Source organism: Bubalus bubalis, chromosome 6 (genome assembly GCF_019923935.1).
Source record: "Bubalus bubalis isolate 160015118507 breed Murrah chromosome 6, NDDB_SH_1, whole genome shotgun sequence".
Taxonomy (NCBI): Eukaryota; Metazoa; Chordata; class Mammalia; order Artiodactyla; family Bovidae; genus Bubalus; species Bubalus bubalis.
Genome location: NC_059162.1, coordinates 70,346,582 through 70,367,367, shown reverse-complemented (window position 1 = coordinate 70,367,367; position 20,786 = coordinate 70,346,582). Strand labels below are relative to the sequence as shown.

The window sequence follows — 20,786 nt, the reverse complement described above, 5'->3', positions numbered from 1 at the left end:
AAGTTGCTTCTCATCACATGTCATCAGGAACAAGAAAATTAAGACAAGAATGAGATACCATTACACATCTAATTAGAATGGCCAAAAGCCTAATACTGATAACCCAAACTGCTGACAAGGATGCAGAGCAACAGGAACTTTCTTTCATTCTTGTAGGAATGAAAAATCATATAGCCACTCTGCAAAAGAGTTTGTTGGTTTCTCAAAAAAACTAAACATACTCTTCGCATAAAATCCAGCAGTGCATTCTTTGGTATTTACCCAGAGAAGTTGAAAACTTATTTAACATATTACTCTGCACATGGATATTTATAGCAGCTTTACTCATCATCAAAATTGGGAAGAATCAAGAAATACTTCAGTAAGTGAATGCATAAATAATCTATGGTACATATAGACAAGGGAGTATTTACTCAGCACTAAAAATAAATTACCTATCAAGCAATGTGCTCAGTTTTCCAGCAAATCTGGAAAACTCAGCAGTGGCCACAGAACTGGAAAAGGTCAGTTTTCATTCCAAACCCAAAGAAAGGCAATGCCAAAGAATGCTCAAACAATGGCACAATTGCACTCATTTCACACGCTAGTAGAGTAATGCTCAAAGTTCTCCAAGCCAGGCTTCAGCAATGCGTGAAGGGTGAACTTCCAGATGTTCAAGCTGGTTTTAGAAAAGGCAGAGGAACCACAGATCAAGTTGCCAACATCCGCCAGATCATCAAAATAGCAAGAGAGTTCCAGAAAAACATCTGTTTCTGCTTTATTGACTATGCCAAAGGCTTTGACTGTGCGGATCACAATAAACTCTGGAAAATTCTGAAAGAGATGGGAATACCAGACCACCTGACCTGCCTCTTGAGAAACCTGTATGCAGGTCAGGAAGCAACAGTTAGAACTGGACATCGAACAACAGACTGGTTCCAAATAGGAAAAGGAGTATGTATATACTCAAGGCTGTATATTGTCACCCTACTTATTTAACTTATATTCAGAGTACATCATGAGAAATGCTGGGCTAGAGGAAGCACAAGCTGGAATCAAGATTGCCGGGAGAAATATCAATAACCTCAGATACGCAGATGACACCACCCTTATGGCAGAAAGTGAGGAAAAACTAAAGAGCCTCTTGATGAAAGTGAAAGAGGAGAGTGGAAAAAGCTGGCTTAAAATTCAGCATTCAGAAAACAAAGATCATGGCATCTGGTCCCATCACTTCATGGCAAGTAGACGGGGAAACAGTGGAAACAGTGGCTGACTTTATTTTTCTGGGCTCCAAAATCACTTCAGATGGTGATTGCAGCCATGAAATTAAAAGACACTTACTCCTTGGAAGGAAAGTTATGACCACCCTAGATAGCATATTGAAATGCAGAGACATTACTTTGCCAACAAAGGTCTGTCTAGTCAAGGCTATGGTTTTTCCAGTGGTCATGTATGGATGTGAGAGTTGGACTGTAAAGAAAGCTGAGCCCAGAAGAATTGATGCTTTTAACTGTAGTGTTGGAGAAGGCTCTTGAGAGTCCCTTGGACTGCAAGGAGATCTAACCAGTCCATCCTAAAGGAGATCAGTCCTGGGTGTTCGTTGGAAGGACTGATGTTGAAGCTGAAACTCCAATACTTTGGCCACCTCATGCGAAGAGCTGACTTATTGGAAAAGACCCTGATGCTACGAAAGATCAAGGGCAGGAGGAGAAAGGGATGACAGAGGATGAGATGGTTGGATGGCATCACCAACTCAATGGAAATGGGTTTGAGTGGACTCCGGGAGTTGGTAATGGATAGGGAGGCCTGGCGTGCAGAGTCGGACACGACTGAGCAACTGAACTGAACTGAAGTGAACTAATCAAGCAATGAAAAGACATGGTGTAATCTTAAATGCATATTACTTAGTGAAATAAGCCAACTAAAAGGGCTACATACTTAGAATTCTATCCATATGATATTCTGAAGAAAGGAAAACATGAAAGCACAAATATTAGCAGATGCAGGATTTGGGGAGAGGGATGAATAGGCAGAGCACAGAGGATTTTTAGAAGAGTTAAACTACTCTGAATAGTATTATAACAATGTATACATATCCTTATACTGTGTCCAAACCCATAAAATAAAAAGACCAAGAGTGAATTGCAAGGGAAACCACAGACTTTGGGTGATCATGATGTGTCATTGTAGGTTCGTCAATTACAACACATGTACCACTCTGGTAGGTATGCTGACAATAAGGGAGGCTATGCATGTGTGGGGTATATTGGAAACCTCTGTACCATCTTCTAAATTCTGCTATGAACCTAAAACTGCTTTAAAAAATAAAGAAAGCAAAATACAAGTTAGGGGGGAAGGCTTCCCTTTGCCCTACAGAAACAGGGTGAAGATTTCTTCAATAGGATACAGTGGGGAAAAAAGTAGTGAATAGCTTGAGACCAGAATAGCTGAGTATTAAAATCCAAAGAAAGAAAACAGTTTAAAAAAAAGAGAGAGAGAGAGATTTTTTGCTTTCCACTCCAATCAGGAAGGGTAAGAGGAGGAAGAGTGGTTAAACAGAGAGATGATACTCAAATAATAGAAACAATGAGAACCCCGGCATAAACTGGCCAAGCCATGAACCTGAGCTCCATGGTCCGTAATCCAAGACCTCATTTGGATTCAGTTTCTTTTTATGAAGGAGAATAAAAATTTAATGTCTCGCAACAATTTTCACACAACCTTCATAGTTTTGCCTATAGTGATAAAAATAAGTAAACTGGTATTAATTGTTAATAAGCACAATTCAGTTCAGTCGCTCAGTCATGTCTGACTCTTTGTGACCCCATGAATCGCAGCATGCCAGCCCTCCATGTCCATCACCAACTCCCAGAGTTCACCCAAACTCATGTGCATCAAGTCGGTGATGCCATCCAGCCATCTTATTCTCTGTCGTCCCCTTCTCCTCCTGCCCCCAATCCCTCCTAGCATCAGGGTCTTTTCCAATAAGTCAACTCTTCACATGAGGTGGCCAAAGCAAAACATCTTATTTGGACGATGGAAATCTGTACCTGGTTTGTGGTCACACAACTCTGTACATTTACTGAAAATCACAATACTTCTCACTTAAAACAGGTAAAGTTAATGGTATGTAAACTATAACTCAGAAAAGTTCTTCAAAAGTCTATTTCACTTCTTTTTATGGCACTTCTTCAGATACTCTCTTCAAATAGGAAAAAAAAAAAAATCCCAAATGCCTCAAAAAAATATCTTTTTTTCAACTTATTATAGTTTGATTTGTCTGATGTCCCTTTTAAAATATGGAACTCAAGATCAATCACATCATTTCCATTCTATACAGAATAATGGCTTACTACTAATCTTTTATCGATTTATTTTATTCTGGTCACTGTAGCTTATGACTGTTTAAACAACTCTATCACACTGATTATATAAAACATAAATAAAATCCATTAACATTTTTAACCAGTATAATCGACTGCCAAAGATATTTATTCCCAATCACACAGTATATAACATTTCATTTTTTACTTAAAAATTAATATTAGTAAAAATTTGAAGAAAATAGAAAAGGCAGAGGAAGGACAAAAACCATAGCTGATATAGTATTAATACAATCCCTCAACTAATAGGCTTTATTGATTTTTCTTTCCTTAGGGCTATGATTATTTAGTTCTATAATTTAAAAATTAACTCCATCTGCTGACAACTCCCCAAATTGTATCTCCAGCCCAGACCTGTCTCACAAAGTCCAAATTCATGTATAATGCAAACAAACACATACACACACAAGTGCCCATTACATATGCATTGCATACATATACATCTGGGTATTTTATGCACCCAAAACCAAATGTTGAACTCTCCATGCTATCCCAATAACTGTCTCTACTTCCTAATCCATAGCCTTTCCCATTTCACTTGTCCCTCTGGCCTTCAGGCAGTTATCTATAACTCTTCTTTCTTCACATTTCAGAGCTATTCCGTTAGCAAATTGTATCAATTGTGCTTTCAAACATATATCCAGAATCTAACCAAGTTCTCATCACCCCCACTGTTACCATACCGGTCAAGACTTCACCAACTCTCAGGTGTTTTGCTGGAGAAGCCTCTACACAAGTCTCCCTGTTTCCATCATTGCCTCATCTTCCATTACAGTCTATTTTCACATTTCTACATGCTCTTTTCAACCATTAAGGAAGTTGCATAAAAACCCAGCAATGGCTTTGTTTCACTCAGTAAAGGAAAATCCTTTATTTAGGCTGTTGTCATCTCTCTGACCTTCTCTCTTGCCATTTTTTTTCCTTTCATTCACTGACCTCGTTAAGTATTCTGTATTTTCTAAACATTCTTAATGCATATTTTTTTTATTAACAGAAAAGAAAGCTTTTAAACAATAAAACGACAAGAGAGTAATTTCCCTTTTTACTCAAATACTTTCTAAGTACAGAATTGAATAACAGGGTTAAGACTTAAGAATAAAAAAGTAAGTTAAGTTCGTGGTAGTAACTTGTAAGCCCTTGAATGTTTATGAAAACTTTAACGAGGACAGTCTTCTTAAATTGTATCGTGCAGTAGAATGATTTCTGAGTTTGGAATTGAAATATCCTGCTTAAATCTTCTCTCTACTGCTAATTGTGAGACCTTAACTAGTCACTATTCTTTCCGATTCATAACTTTCTCATGTATAAAGATGAATAGAAGAATCTGTAAAACTCATCATAAATTCGTGCTTTACAAGAGAATAAACTTATTTATTGGTACCTATTATTTATCGGTATCTAACAGAAACACATCCAATGGAACCGACTTATTCCCATGGATGCTACTGAAAGTTCTAGATTAATCTTCGTACACGAAAGGATGCCAAAAATACCACAAATGTTAAGGGCCTCATTGCATAAGTTTACAATTTCCAAAGCCTATTTAGTGATCTCAAAACTGAGAGGGGTGGTGAGGCTCACTCTCTAGTAACTGCAAGACAAAGAAGCCACAAAGCTTCCTAAATAAATAAGGATTTTAAAAGTTTAGAATGTGTATCTGAACATTGGGGATGGAGCAGATGGCTTCAGATGACGATCCAAGGATTAGGGTTATCTTTCAAGAGATCCTTGGGAACTGCTTCTGGCTAAAAGAAACCACGCGTTAGAAAGGACGAATCGCCTTTAACAGAAAGCTACAAGTTTCGATTTCTCCTTAAACTGGTGAATTCTCGAAATTCCGTCGCCCAAACTGAACCCCTTACCGGGTCTAGCGGGCTGCAATGCCTTATGAGTTGGGAACTAGCGGCCCAGACCCGGCACTGTCCGACAAATCTCTAGGTGGCCATTTCCGTTCCGGAGACCGTTACTAAGGGAACGGGGCGAAGCTCTGCGCTGACCCCATCGCGGTTTTGCCTAGGCGGGCCAGAGAGCCTCGGGGGCGTGGTTACGTGAAGGACGCACGCAGGGGGCGGGACAGACGCGAAACCGGACCAAAGACCAGGTTATGTCCCAGGGCGCATGCGTGCGGTGCTTGCCTGCCGCCTACCTGGAAGTCGTCGGCGGCCTTTCGTAAGGTGAAACTATGGAAGCTGAAAGTGCCCCTGCCGGCGAATCTTTGCGAGAAGCCACCCAGCGAAGGTTGCGGAGGTTTTCAGAGCTTAGAGGTACCAAAGGAGGAACCCTAGCACCTTCCCTGCAATGGATAGAAGGAGTGCTTTACGTGCTGGGATATTTACTGGACTGCCACTTCCTTTTACTAATCACCTGCGGACCTAGGACACTGGCCCAGGCGGAGCTAATGTTCCTGTTTTTTATTCTTCTGTCATTCTGCTTTCTTTACGTTCTGCTTGTTACTTTCCTCCTTTAAGTTTACTTCTTATTGCATATGTGTGAGGAGGATGGAGAAGAAAGACACTTATTGGCTTGACTAGTGAAGCTATAAATACAAGTTAAACATTTGGTTAGTTCATTAACAAAAATTACTTCAAATAAACCTGGAAGATCTAAAGCATACTGTTTTGACGCTTATAAATACAATTTTAACTTTCTTCCACTCCCTACCTATTTCACCAATTTGTTCCATAATGTGAACGCTTACTAAGTGAAAAGCCAAACAATATGGAGGAATTATGGACAAAATATTTAAAGGATTAGAAAAAAAATTTAATTTTTTTAAAAGACTATACCACTTGTCATTTCTTGTATAACTATCTAATAGGTTATGTTTTTATCAACATTACTGCTCTTAAAAATACAGAAAATAGTACTTAGATAACCTCACCATCAGCCAAAAGTTCAGTCTATCTTTTGTTGAGTTCAAGGACCTGGGAACTTTTCTTTTATCCAGAATTTGGTATCATTGTCCAATAACCTTTGTAAGCTTGCATTATTCAGCTTAAGGTAATTAAAAATTAATGTGCCCATATTTATAAACACCAGCATTGTGGCAGTAGATCCATGGGTTTAATCTTTCTTAGCCAACAAACGTTAAGTCGTACCCATATGTGAAAATTGATTTTCAAAGCTGGAGATTCATTGATTGCTTTGGCTCCTCTTTTTATTTAGGAATTGAGCCCATCTTTAGCAAATCAAAAGTACTTCTCTTAATCAAGAAACATTTTAACTCTCAGAATATCTAAGTAAATGGAATGGTAGACCAAAAAAGGAATAAGTGATCTAAAAGAGAGGAAGAAATAGAATTTGTCAACAGTCCTTACAAGAGAAAAAGAATTTGTCAACATTCCTTATTAGAACTATTTTAAATCCTGCTAGCTGGACACTCATTATTCCCAAATTCTCAAAAGAAGATACATTTTTGGAGATATTGCTACCTGTTTCTTCCTTTTACCAAATAGGTAAAACCTGTAACAGCTAGAGAATTCTAATAATATTTATTTTTTCTTTCTTTTTGCACATAGGCAAATCTATGGCAGCTGGAGAATTCTGGGACATTGTTGCAATTACAGCAGCTGATGAAAAACAGGAACTTGCTTATAAGCAACAGCTTTCAGAAAAGCTGAAAAAAAAGGAGTTACCCCTTGGAGTTCAATATCATGTTTTTGTTGATCCTGCTGGAGCCAAAATTGGTATGCATTTATGGTTAGATTTATATCATAAGTTGTGGGTAGAATAATCATTGAAGAAAAGTTTTCCTGTGGCTTACAGTTTAGGGACTATGTATGTTTCCACCTGTAGTCTTTACAAATATAAAAATTTTTAATGTAAATTCAGTTTTTAAGAAATATAAAAGGGATGGCAGGTGTTTTTGCACATTGTGGACATACCATGGAAAACTTCCAGAATATTATTCTATGTTAAAATAAAATTTATTAGTAAAATTTATTCTAATGGTAAACATTCCTTTGAACCTTATCCGTAGTTCTCTTAAGTTCCCTCCGAACTCCACAGTTTGTTCAGAAATAAAATGAAGGGAGCAAGTCAGGAAAAATAGATACTGCCTCTGGAGACCACAATGCACAATGTGAAAGAACACAGTCTAATTGCATAAGTATTGTAAGATGTTTACTTTTAAAAACAAGTTGTCAGCTTTGCCTTTTGACCTTCCCTTATAAATAAAAATACATGCCATTTTTCTGGGGGCCATTTTCCATGTGATACTTAAAGCTGAAGCCCCTTCATACCAGAATTAGGGTATTTGTATCTGATACTGGCATGTCCTAATTAGCTGATGTTTTAACCTTTGTAAAATGTGGTCAGTACTTCTGTGAGTCTGATGTTTGAATGAGATTTAGGTACAAAATGTTAGGTAACTTGTCCAAGGTAACTAGTAAATGGAAGTTACATTTACTTCCATTTGTAAATTTTTAGGAAACTTACATGATTTTTAGGAAATCAGGTTCTAAAAACCTTTTTGGAGAGTAAATCTAGTAAATCAAATCTAATTTGATCATATGGGAGAATTATTTTAATGACTTTTATGGTTCTTAAGTCCAAGTGAATGTGCAAATTTATAGTCTTCTAGTGCCTAATTTATCATTTCTTTCTTTATATTACTATTTTCATGAAAGGATTAACTCAACTTTTATTACCGAGGCCTGATCTCTGGGTTTTATTACTAATTATTTAATTGCCAGGAAATGTGTATTTAATTTGATTCTTTTGCCTGTACCTTTGCTCTCTGCCTAGTTAATTTTAGCCAAAGGATCTTATCCTCAAAGTTATAACACCTAAATTTACTGTAATAAAATAAACCCTGCTTTTTAACTTTAAGGAAATGGAGGATCAACCCTTTGTGCCCTTCGATGTTTGGAAAAGCTTTATGGAGATAAATGGAATTCTTTTACCATCCTATTAATTCACTCTGGTAATGTTACACTTTACTAATTTACATTTTCTTTTAGTATTTTACCCTTGATATCTCAGGGACATTTTTCTCCCTTACTAATACTTCTTTCTTTCATTTTGTTCTTTTGTTTTGAAGTTAATACTGCTTTGGAAGCAAATATTTCATGTATTTCTTGATATTGTTAGGTTGTTAGTAACATAATATCTTTCACAAAATTTAACTTTAAAATCATGGATCATGTACATTATCAACTTTTCATGGATATTGTTCCATTTTCCTAAGACAGAACTCATCAAAATATGAACATTTCTTGATAATGCTTTAGAAAGGATTCTTGCTTTAGGGGAGAGGCTGCATTAGTACTATGATTACCAGACTTTAAGCAAAACCTTCTGTTACACATTTTTATCTAGTTACTGGTGGCCAAAGTCTATAATCCTTAAAGAGTTTAAAAACAAAAGAAAAGGTGATGACAGAACATAGAGTTTACAAAGTATAAAAGAGGGGAACTCCCATACAAATAAAGCGGTAGAAATATAAGAAAGAAATAATCTCAGAATAAAGGATAGTTTTCAAATTGGACAAGTTTGGTTGTATTAAAATTTTGGTTGTATAATAGAAACCTCTGTTACTTTCCCTCTGTGAACTGAGGGCTGGTGAAACTTTGTCATGGACCTGCACTGTTCAGTTACAGATATTTTAGAACCATTTGTCCACATGGTTACCAAGGGACTTTTCATTTCTTATGATTCACACACAGAACAATTCTTTTTAAAGATGATATCAAGTAAAGCATCCAAGTTGTAATTTTAAGGTTAATTTAAAAGGTTAAAAAAAAAGGCTTAGAGTTTTATTCCAGAACATTATTATTATTACCAATTTAGTAAAAATTAAGTTAGACACCAGAAAATGTATACAGTTGATCCTTGAATAACACAGGGTTTAGGGGTGCTAACCCTTACACAGTCTGAAACCTACATGTAACTTCGTAGTTAACTTCTATAGAGGTAGTTCCACTCTGCATATCCACAGTTTCTCATCAAGGATTCAGCTAACCTGGGGTCATACAGTCTTACAGAATTTATTGAAAAAAATCCTCATATAAAGGGATTGGTGTATTTCAAACCCTTAGTCTTCCAGGGTCAAGTATAATTAAAATAGGTAATTCTTGTAATGTGAAATTTTACTGTTGGTTAGTATTTGGAAAATGAAAAAGAAAGTATTAACTCTTGTTGGTTGTACTCTGTACAATGTACTCTGAGATGAGTATTTTACATCTATTATTAATCTTATTATAATAATTATTATATAATAATAATAATGATAAAGAAAGCGTTATTCCACATCTGCTGTCTTAGAGTAAATCCAAAGATAAACAATTAAAAAATGGTATACCAGAATTTAAACCCATTTTTATGTGACTCTTTCTACTATGTCTCTCACTATAATTAGTGACATAGTTACATAAAATGATGTAACAATTTATAGTGTATTTAATGTATTTAAGAGAACATACTTCTCAAGGAATTAAATCATATGGCTCATCATTGAGGGAAAAGCCTTTTTAAATTAAAAACAAGTATATATTGTAAAATGCTTTTATATAAATGCACCTTTACTGCTTTTAAATGTAGGTAATAATTTGATGAAAAATGTTGCAACTGGAAATTAGTCTTTAATAGATAATTATGTATACTGGTTTTTTGGTTACATTTTTCCCCCATGAAGTGGATTTTTAATATGGTAGTTTACACATGGTTGAAATTTACTGTTTAAAATGTAGATACAAGATCATATTTTTGCTCATTTTCCTTTTTACTTGTTCTACAGTTGATTCAAAAAAGTGTCATAGCCTGTAAAGCATATTTAGAATTCTTTCCTAGTCTAGAACTGCATTATATCAAATCTTTACAGGAGAATTGCTCTTTGAATTTGAAATTTATTATTCTTTCCTGGGGTATAGTAATGCATATATTTTAAATATCTTTAGAGATATTTTGAGTTGTAACTGATGCTCCTACAATTTTAAATCTTACAAACAATCTTACAAACATTTTAAAACAGTTATTTTGTTTAATTCTATATAGGTGGCTACAGTCAACGCCTTCCAAGTGCGAGTGCTTTGGGGAAAATTTTCACTGCTTTACCTTTTGGTAGCCCCATTTATCAGATGTTGGAATTAAAACTAGCCATGTACATTGATTTCCCCTCACATATGAATCCTGGGATTCTGATTACCTGTGCAGACGATATTGAACTTTATAGTATTGGAGAATCTGAGTTTATTAGGTTTGACAAACCTGGCTTTACTGCTTTAGCTCATCCTTCTAGTTTGACTGTTGGTACAACACATGGAGTGTTTGTCTTAGAACCTTTTAACCATTTAGAATATAGAGACCTCGAATACAGAAGTTGCCATCGTTTCCTTCATAAGCCCAGCATAGGAGAAATGTATGAGTTTGATGCTGTGTGTAGACCTAGAAATTTTTTTCAACAGGAATTTGCTGGGAGTGACATACCCTCTCTTAAATTAGAGCCTGAGTATGTCTACACAGACAGCCTATTTTACATGGACCATAAAACAGCAAAAAAGTTACTTGCTTTTTATGAAAAAATAGGTACACTACACTGTGAAATAGATGCCTATGGAGACTTTCTTCAGGCTTTGGGACCTGGAGCAACTGTGGAGTACACCAAAAACACATCAAATGTTACTAAAGAAGAGTCAGAGTTGGTAGACATGAGGCAGAGAATATTTCATCTTCTTAAAGGAACACCATTAAATGTTGTTGTTCTTAATAACTCCAAATTTTATCACATTGGAACAACAGAAGAATATTTGTTTCATTTTACTGCAGATAGCAGTTTGAAGTCGGAGCTTGGCTTACAGTCTATAGCTTATAGCCTCTTTCCATCGATACCAGAATGCTCTACTAACAAACCCTGTATTATCCAAAGTATACTGGATTCAACATGTTCTGTGACACCTGGCTCAGTTGTGGAGTATTCCAGATTGGGGCCTGATGTTTCAGTTGGGGAAAATTGCATCATTAGTGGTGCTTATGTCAAAACGACAGCTGTCCTGCCTGCATATTCTTTTGTGTGTTCCTTAAGCTTGAAGATGAATGGACACTTAAAGTATTCAACAATGGCATGTGGAGTGCAAGACAACTTGAAAAAGAATGTTAAAACATTGTCAGATGTAAAGTTACTTCAATTCTTTGGGGTCTGTTTCCTGTCATGCTTAGACATTTGGAATCTCAAAGTTACAGAGGAACTATTCTCTGGAAACAAGACATGTTTGAGCTTGTGGAATGCTCGTATTTTCCCAGTTTGTTCTTCTTTGAGTGATTCAGTGACAACATCCCTAAAGATGTTAAATGCTGTACAGAACAAGTCAGCATTCAGCCTGAATAACTATAAGCTGTTGTCCATTGAAGAAATGCTTTTCTACAAAGATATAGAAGACATGATAACTTATAGGGAGCAAATTTTTCTAGAAATTACTTTGAATAGGAAGCAATCTGATTTAGAGACATCTTATTAAATATTGTATTGGAGAAGGAAATGGCAGCTCACTGAAGTATTCTTGCCTAGAAAATCCCATGGACAGAGGAGCCTCATGGGTTATAGTCCATGGGGTTGCAAAGAGTTGGACACGACTGAATTTCGGAACACAAATATTGTATACTTTGCCTTTCTTGATTGAGCAAGATCACAAAGGCAGGAGTTTTCTGTAGACAGTTTGTTTTTAATTGAAGTGAATTAATGAGAATTATATTAACATGATGTAGCATAACATTAATAACACAAAAATATAAAGCTTTTTAATGAAAATTAATATTGTAGTGCTGTAAGTTCAGAAAAATGAGTTTTTAAAGCTTTATCACTATTTTAACTTTTCTTATAAAGATGGATTTGTGGAATGTTATTTATTCAGAGTAGTAGAGCAGTCTTAAAGGTGATTTTATAAATATACCTTTAAAGTTTTTCATCTTCTTTTGGACTTTGGTTACAATGAAGTTCTAAGTATTCACTGGCAGTTTTCTCCTCAAGTGCATTAATCCTATTCTGGTGAACTGTTATAAGTGTGCCATACTATAGGGTCTTCAAAACACTGTAGAAATGATGTGGAAGTACTTTTGCAGAAACAAATCTGTGGCAGACAGTTAGATAAAATCAATGCTTAAACTATTATGATAGTTTTAAGAAGTACAAACTGTTCTGAAATTGATGATAAAAATCTCTTATTAATCTTATCAAAATGAAACCAAAAAGATATGTGTGCTGTTTTATCCTTATAAACTTGAACCTGTGTTTGTGTATCTTAAAAATTTTCCCCAAAGTTTCATCTATAGGAAAGCATATATACACATAAAACTCAAGAATCTGTATAGGAAAATGTTAGAATAATTGGGATTCCCTGATAATTCATATAAGTTCATTTTGGACATTATCTTCATCCTCCCTCATTAATCCTTTAACAGAAATATTAAAATTACCAGATGGACAGATTTTTACTTTTCATTTTTTAATTTTCTGACCATGCACTGGTAATGACACTGAGAAGCAGTAAATGGCCAAAAGGTAGACAGCAGGAATGAGCCAGAAAAATAGAATGACTGTGAAAATATATAGATGATAAACAGCTTCAAGACAATAAAAGTTGGCTGGAACTCTGAGCATGGTGTTCTTATTTTGGTATAGGCACATATTTGAAATGTTTTCATACCAAAGTCTAATAATAGAGAAAAGTTTTGTCAAGAGTTTTGTGTTTTAACATGAATAAATTGAAATAGAACTGGTCTGTGCCTCTATTATTTATATGTCAATATAAAATTAGCATATCAATATGAAAATAATTGTTTGGTAAACCAGAAGTGACTTATCAGCAAGTCTCAATTATGGTAATTATGTGTATTTTTTCCAAGTTTTCTTCTCAAGGGGAAAGTAAAGATATACTGTAGCTGTTGTTTACCAATTACTGATTTACTTGGAGAGATTTCACAGGATTTTATGTGTCATTCATTAAAAATTCATTGCTATATTTCTAATCTAATTGATTTAAGGTACCATCAGTTATTAAGAATCATTTATGTTTCATTGAAAAAGAAAACTGCCAATAAAATAAGATGCAATGCTTTTCTCATTACTTGACGTTTTTATTTATTGGAAATCTTTTTGAAAAGCACTTACATAGATTTGTTTCATGTAACCCTTTTGCAAATACATGTAAAGAAACAAAAAATGAAATATTAAAAAACAGTCAAAACTTTTCCATAGCTTCACATCTAGAGACAAACTTTTCTAAAGCAGTATTCAACTTAAAAGTGGTTGATCCATGTGTTTCCACCTAGTACCATCTGTGCTATCAAAGGTATTGATAAAGCTGCATATTCTTCAAGTGCCACCACCACACTGCTGCCTGGATTGACCTTCAAGCCATGGCCACCAGATACTTGTTCTGCAAGTTGGATGCTGATGCTTTATTACTTGATGAAGTTGTTTCACTTTTGCCTTAGTTTAATCACATCTCTTGAAGGTGGTTGGCTTCTATTTAATATCAGTGGGAGATTTCTGAGAAGTTGGCGGTCACCAGGTTAATCATATTTCTGCATGATGTATGAATGCTAATTGCTTTGAAATGTTATCTGTTCCAAGAATTTGTCAGTGTCTCCTTTAATATGCATGCCTTGGTGTATAGTACCACACATGTACCACCGGCACTGTACCTAACTTAACCTATGTGATAATCACATGCATGAATAGGTAAGAAATTGAACATTTTCTCTTGCTTTATCATTTTTACTTCATAAAGTCACAGCCTTTAAATCATAGGCTTTCAAGGTTTGTAAAGGACAACTACTGTTTGTAAATAAATATATTCTGTAAACTTACTGATGAATTAATAATGACCAAGACAGGCATAGAAAAAAATACAGCTTTGATACTGATCTTCTATCTTGGGCATTTATCTTCCAAACTAAACAAAACAAGTAAAGAGTGTGTATTAATTATATTAAGTGGAAATAAATTTTCAAAAATCCAAGTAATGCTGACTGTCACAAAAATTTGATGTAATGAGTCCAGAATCACTTCTCACAAGCAATGATCCATTCATCTTCTGAGTCTAGACAATATTACCTCTATTAAAGATTACCAGATTAGCACAGAACCAAAATCAAATTTTGCCTGCTACAAAATACATGCATGGCTATCATGGCTGATAACTAGCATGGTACACCTGCCATTCACATACACCAAAATAACCTCTGGACTTGAGAACCTTGGAGACCTAAAATTTAGGAACCTTGATGTAATCTGAAAGGGTTTAAAAAAAAAAAAGGCATTTATCAATTTGCTTACAATTGCCAAGCATTTCAGGTGTTCTTTTTGTTTAGCTAAATGAAACGCAAGTCTTTATGTCAATAACTATTCTTATAGATTAATGTTAAATATTTCAGGAGAAATATTTTAAGCTACCATGAGCTGTATTGTTCATGTTAGTACCTCAGTCATGTTCAATTCTTTGTGACCCCATGGGCTAGCCTCCCCCCTCCAGGCTCCTCTGTCCATGGAATTCTCCAGGCAAGAATATTGAATGGGTAGCCGTTCCCTTCTCCAGGGGATTTTCTCTATCCAGGGATAGAAGCCAGGTCTCTTGCATTGCAGGCAGATTCTGTACTGTCTGAACCATGAGGGAGGCCCATTATTTTTAAGCATAGTTTAACTTAAATCTTTGTTCCTTATATTCATTGATTAGCTCTAATAATTTTCTAGTGGAGTCTTTAGGGTTTTCTATGTAGAGGATCATGTCATCTGCAAACACTGAGAGTTTTACTTCTTTTCCAATTTGGATTCCTTTTATTTCTTTTTCTGCTCTGATTGCTGTGGCCAAAACTTCCAAAACTATGTTGAATGGTAGTGGTGAAAGTGGGCACCCTTGTCTTGTTCCTGACTTTAGGGGAAATGCTTTCAATTTTTCACCATTGAGGATAATGTTTGCTGTGGGTTTGTCATATATCGCTTTTATTATGTTGAGGTATGTTCCTTCTATTCCTGCTTTCTGGAGAGTTTTCATCATAAATGTTGAATTTTGTCAAAGGCTTTCTCTGCATCTATTGAGATAATCATGTCTTTTATTTTTCAATTTGTTAATGTGGTGTATTACATTGATTGATTTGCACATATTGAAGAATCCTTGCATCCCTGGGATAAAGCCCACTTGGTCATGGTGTATGATCTTTTTAATATGTTGCTGAATTCTGATTGCTAGAATTTTGTTAAGGATTTTTGCATCTATGTTCATCAGTGATATTGGACTGTAGTTTTCTTTTTTTGTGGCATCTTTGTTGGGTTTTGGTATTAGGGTGATGGTGGCCTCATAGAATGAGTTTGGAAGTTTCCCTTCCTCTGCAATTTTCTGGAAGAGTTTGAGTAGGATAAGTGTTAGCTCTTCTCTAAATTTTGGGTAGAATTCAGCTGTGAAGCTGTCTCGACCTGGGCTTTTGTTTGCTGGAATATTTCTGATTACAGTTTCAATTTCCATGCTTTTGATGGGTCTGTTAAGATTTTCTATTTCTTCCTGGTTCACTTTTGGAAAGTTGTACTTTTCTAAGAATTTGTCCATTTCTTCCAGGTTGTCCATTTTATTGGCGTATAATTGCTGATAGTAGTCTCTTATGATCCTTTGTATTTCTGTGTTGTCTGTTGTGATCTCTCCATTTTCATTTCTAATTTTTTTGATTTGATTTTTCTCCCTTTGTTTCTTGATGAGTCTGGCTAATGGTTTGTCCATTTTTTTATCCTTTCAAAGAACCAGCTTTTGGCTTTGTTGATTTTTGCTATAGTCTCTTTTGTTTCTTTTGCATTTATTTCTGCCCTAATTTTTAAGATTTGTTTCCTTCTACTAACCCTGGGGTTCTTCATTTCTTCCTTTTCTAGTTGCTTTAGGTGTAGAGTTAGGTTATTTATTTGACTTTTTTCTTGTTTCTTGAGGTATGCCTGCATTGCTATGAATGTTCGCCTTAGCATTGCTTTTACAGTGCCCCACAGGTTTTGGGTTGTTGTGTTTTCATTTTCATTCGTTTCTATGCATATTTTGATCTCTTTTGATTTCTTCTGTGATTTGTTGGTTATTCAGCAGCATGTTGTTCAGCCTCCATATGTTGGAATGTGTAATAGTTTTTCTCCTGTAATTGAGATCTAATCTTACTGCATTGTGGTCAGAAAAGAGCTGATCAGTCAATGAATATAGTAAAGTTGCAGGATATAAAATCAACACACAGAAATCCCTTTCATTCGTATACACTAATAATGAGAAAATAGAAAGAGAAATTAAGGAAACAATCCCATTCACCATTGCAATGAAAAGAATAAAATACTTAGGAATATATCTACCTAAAGAAACTAAAAACCTATATATAGAAAACTATAAAACACTGGTGAAAGAAATCAAAGAGGACACTAATAGATGGAGAAATATACCATGTTCATGGATTGGAAGAATCACTGAAAATGAGTATAGTACCCAAAGCAATATATAGATTCAATGCAATCCCTATCAAGCTACCAACGGTGTTTTTCACAGAGCTAGAACAAATAATGTCACAATTTGTATGGAAATACAAAAAAAAAACCTCAAATAGCCAAAGCAATCTTGAGAAAGAAGAATGGAACTGGAGGAATCAACCTGTCTTGACCTCAGGCTCTACTACAAAGCCACAGTCATCAAGACAGTATGGTACTGGCACAAAGACAGAAATGTAGATCAATGGAACAAAATAGAAAGCCCAGAGATAAATCCATGCACCTATGGACACCTTATCTTTGACAAAGGAGGCAAGAATATACAATGGAGAAAAGACAATCTCTTTAACAAGTGGTGCTGGGAAAACTGGTCAACCACTTGTGAAAGAATGAAACTAGAACACTTTCTAACACCATACACAAAAATAAACTCAAAATGGATTAAAGATCTAAACATAAGACCAGAAACTATAAAACTCCTAGAGGAGAACGTAGGCAAAATCCTCTCCAACATAAATCACAGCAGGATCCTCTATGACCCACCTCCCAGAATATTGGAAATAAAAGCAAAAATAAACAAATGGGACCTAATTAAACTTAAAAGCTTCTGCACAACAAAGGAAACTATAAGCAAGGTGAAAAGGCAGCCTTCAGAATGGGAGAAAATAATAGCAAATGAAGCAACTGACAAAGAATTTATCTCAAAAATATACAAGCAACTCCTGTAGCTCAATTGCAGAAAAATAAATGACCCAATCAAAAAATGGGCCAAAGAACTAAATAGACATTTCTCCAAAGAAGACATACAGATGGCTAACAAACACAGGAAAAAATGTTCAACATCACTCATTATCAGAGAAATGCAAATCAAAACCACAATGAGGTACCATTTCACACCAGTCAGAATGGCTGCGATCCAAAAGTCTACAAGCAATAAATGCTGGAGAGGGTGTGGAGAAAAGGGAACCCTCTTACCTTGTGGGTGGGAATGCAAACTAGTACAGCCACTAAGGAGAACAGTGTGGAGATTCCTTTAAAAAACTGGAAATAGAACTGCCATACAACCCAGCAATCCCACTGCTAAGCATACACACTGAGGAAACCAGAATTGAAAGAGACACGTGTACCTGAATGTTCATCGCAGCACTGTTTATAATAGCCAGGACATGAAGCAACCTAGATGTCCATCAGCAGATGAATGGATAAGCAAGCTGTGGTACATATACACAATGGAGTATTACTCAGCCATTAAAAAGAATACATTTGAATCAGTTCTAATGAGGTGGATGAAACTGGAGCCTATTATACAGAGTGAAGTAAGCCAGAAAGTATACTAATGATATATATACAATATACTAATGATATATATATGGAATTTAGAAAGATGGTAATGATAACCCTGTAAGTGAGACAGCAAATGAGACACAGATGTATAGAACAGTCTTTTGGACTCTGTGGGAGAGGGAGAGGGTGGGATGATTTTGGAGAATGGCATTGAAACATGTTTAATATCATATATGAAATGAATCGCCAGTCCAGGTTCTATGCATGATACTGGATACTTGGGGCTGGTGCACTGGGATGACCCAGAGGGATGGTATGGGGAGGGAGGAGGGAGGGGGATTCAGGATGGGGAACACGTGTATACCTGTGGCAGATTCATGCTGATGTATGGCAAAACCAATACAATATTTTAAAGTAATTAACCTTCAATTAAATAAATTTATATTAAAAAATCATTTGTTCCTATAAAATATGTTTAGATAAAACCAATTTCTGTTGTGGTTGAGGAATACAACTTTGTTTATTTATACTTAGTGAAATTATATTATTAATATTTCATGTACTGAACTTTGTCACAAGTCACATTCTCCTTCCTTTCAGTACTGATAAGCTCAATTCCAGTATGCTAGTATTCATGTTCCCATTTGTCTATATTCACAGAAATTTTGAGCTCATTTGTTTTTAAAGTATTATCAAGAGTAAATTGCATCAGTTTCTGGTGGGAAACAACCAGTTCCTCTCTCTGACAGAGCTATTTACATGAGCCACAACAAGCCAAATATTCCAAATCATTCAGACTTGCCAGTTTGGGTGTACTCTAATAGACCACAATTTTGGATTAAGTTGAAAATTGGAATAAAGGGTCTAACTGGAAAATGAGCAGAGAATCTGAATAGACATGTTTCTTTGCTTGTCCTGGAGAATTTGGCGTGAGGGGCAGGCTTCAGATTTGTGGCCTTCCAAACTGCTCTTAAGGAACATTGGCTATGGGCACCACCTTGGTACTCTGCATTTCCTTGCACCAGCTCTCTGGCATCTCCAAAACAATGAGCTCACTCACTTGTCTTGGGCTTCCCAGTTGGCACTAATGGTAAAGAAACCTGCCTGCTAGTGCAGGAGATGTAAAGAGACATGGGTTCATTCCCTGGATTGGGAAGATCCCCTGGAGAGGGAAATGACAATCCACTCCAGTATTCTTGCCTGGATAATCCCATGGACAGAGGAGCCTGGCAGGCTACTGTCCATGGGGTCACAAAGAGTCAGACATGACTTGTCTAGTGCTCCTATTTTTGCAGTTGCTACATATGGGACACCTAGATTACCTGACTCTGGTGGCTAGTGAGACTTGGGTTTGTGGTCCTACAAAACAGTATGTGTTTGCATACTTTCAAAGCTGCTGAGTGAAGGTCTGGCTTCCAGTCAGCATGAATCTAGATAATGATATCCTCCCCTTTGAGACATTGACAGGTCTTGGAGCATCTTTATGTTCTAGGAGCTATTAAAATATAATAGCTTGTTGGACAAACACAAATATTTGAAGGACAAGAGCTAGGGTGGGTTGAGTGACAAGGTTCATCTCCTACATGAGATCACTCCTTTAGACAGAGTGAGGTGATGATTTCATCTACTGTGTAGAAGCCAATGCAGAGAGTTAAGCAAAATGAAAGAGAAATATGGTCCAGATGAAAGAATAGTATAAAACCTATACTATACAGTGGTTAAAAGCTGAAAACCTTTCCTCTAACTGCAAGAAGTTAAGTATGCCCACTTTTGTCAGTTTTATTCAACAGAGTTTTGGAAGTCCCAGCCAGAGCAGTCAGGCTAGAAAAAGAAAGAAAAGGCATCCAAATTGGAGAGGAAGAAGTAAAACTGTCACTGTTGCAGATGGTATAATACTATATATAGAAAACCCTAAAGACTCCACAGAAAAAAATAAAACTGTTACAACTAATGAAAAATTAGTGAAGTTGCAGTATAGAAAATCATAGCACAAAAATATGCTTTCTATAAACTAGTAAGAAACTACCAGAGAAATTAAGAAAATAATTTCACTTACAGTTGCATTGAAAAGAATAAAATGGCTAATATTAAATTTAAACAGAGTTGAAAGTCTTGTATATTGAAAATTATAAGGCATTAATGAAAGAAATTTAAGAAGACACAAATAAATGGAAAGATTCTATGCTTGTGGATTGGAAGAATTAATATTGTTTAAATGCCTATTCTACCTAAAGCAGTCTACAGATTCAGTGCACTCCTTATCAAAATTCCAATGGCATATTTCACAGAAATAGACCAAACAAACCCTTGGGGTTTGAGAAAGTAAATTATACCCACCAATATGCTATTGTTTGAGAAATTTCAAGCACTTTTAATAAAATCTAGAGCTAGAAAAGTTTTGCTACACAAAGAAATAATTATGATCATAGCAAGTGGTCCAAGTACAGATTTAAATGTACAGGTGCACTGACAAGATCATAAATTAACTTATGAAATTCACTGCTTATATATCAGTGGGATCTTTCTTAATGAAATTTAACAATAAAGATCATCACTCATTATAATTGGTTAAAGTTAATGCAGTTTATAATTCACCATTATCCAGTCAAATCAGAAACTATTTTTGGAAGCTGGTCTATGAGAAGGAAGGGAGAAAGTATGGAAATTCTCTTTTTCCTTGTTACAACTGAATCTGTTTAAATACA

The 20,786-nt window shown here is 35.6% G+C and overlaps 2 protein-coding genes across 2 annotated transcripts in view; one reads left to right on the top strand and one right to left on the bottom strand.

Moving 5' to 3' along the window:
- LRRIQ3 (leucine rich repeats and IQ motif containing 3) overlaps nucleotides 1-5,397 on the bottom strand; it is a 143,472-nt gene extending 138,075 nt beyond the window's left edge. The window contains exon 1 of the mRNA XM_045166224.1: nucleotides 5,225-5,397. The gene's annotated coding sequence lies outside the window, so the exon portion shown is untranslated. The remainder of the gene's footprint in view (nucleotides 1-5,224) is intronic.
- A 71-nt stretch (nucleotides 5,398-5,468) lies between these two features.
- On the top strand, nucleotides 5,469-13,420 carry FPGT (fucose-1-phosphate guanylyltransferase). Its single transcript, XM_006069356.4, has 4 exons — nucleotides 5,469-5,626; nucleotides 6,881-7,048; nucleotides 8,194-8,286; nucleotides 10,356-13,420. Exons 1-4 carry the CDS (start codon nucleotides 5,545-5,547, stop codon nucleotides 11,813-11,815), a joined length of 1,803 nt encoding a protein of 600 aa, XP_006069418.3. The 5' UTR covers nucleotides 5,469-5,544; the 3' UTR covers nucleotides 11,816-13,420.
- The last annotated feature ends 7,366 nt before the right edge of the window (nucleotides 13,421-20,786 follow it).

Coding starts and splice junctions, on each gene's coding strand:
- FPGT (XM_006069356.4), top strand. CDS start 5,545: ATGGAAGCTGAAAGTGCCCCTGCCGGCGAATCTTTGCGAGAAGCCACC. Junction 5,627..6,880: donor GAGGTTTTCAGAGCTTAGAG/GTACCAAAGGAG, acceptor TTTTGCACATAG/GCAAATCTATGGCAGCTGGA. Junction 7,049..8,193: donor TCCTGCTGGAGCCAAAATTG/GTATGCATTTAT, acceptor TTTAACTTTAAG/GAAATGGAGGATCAACCCTT.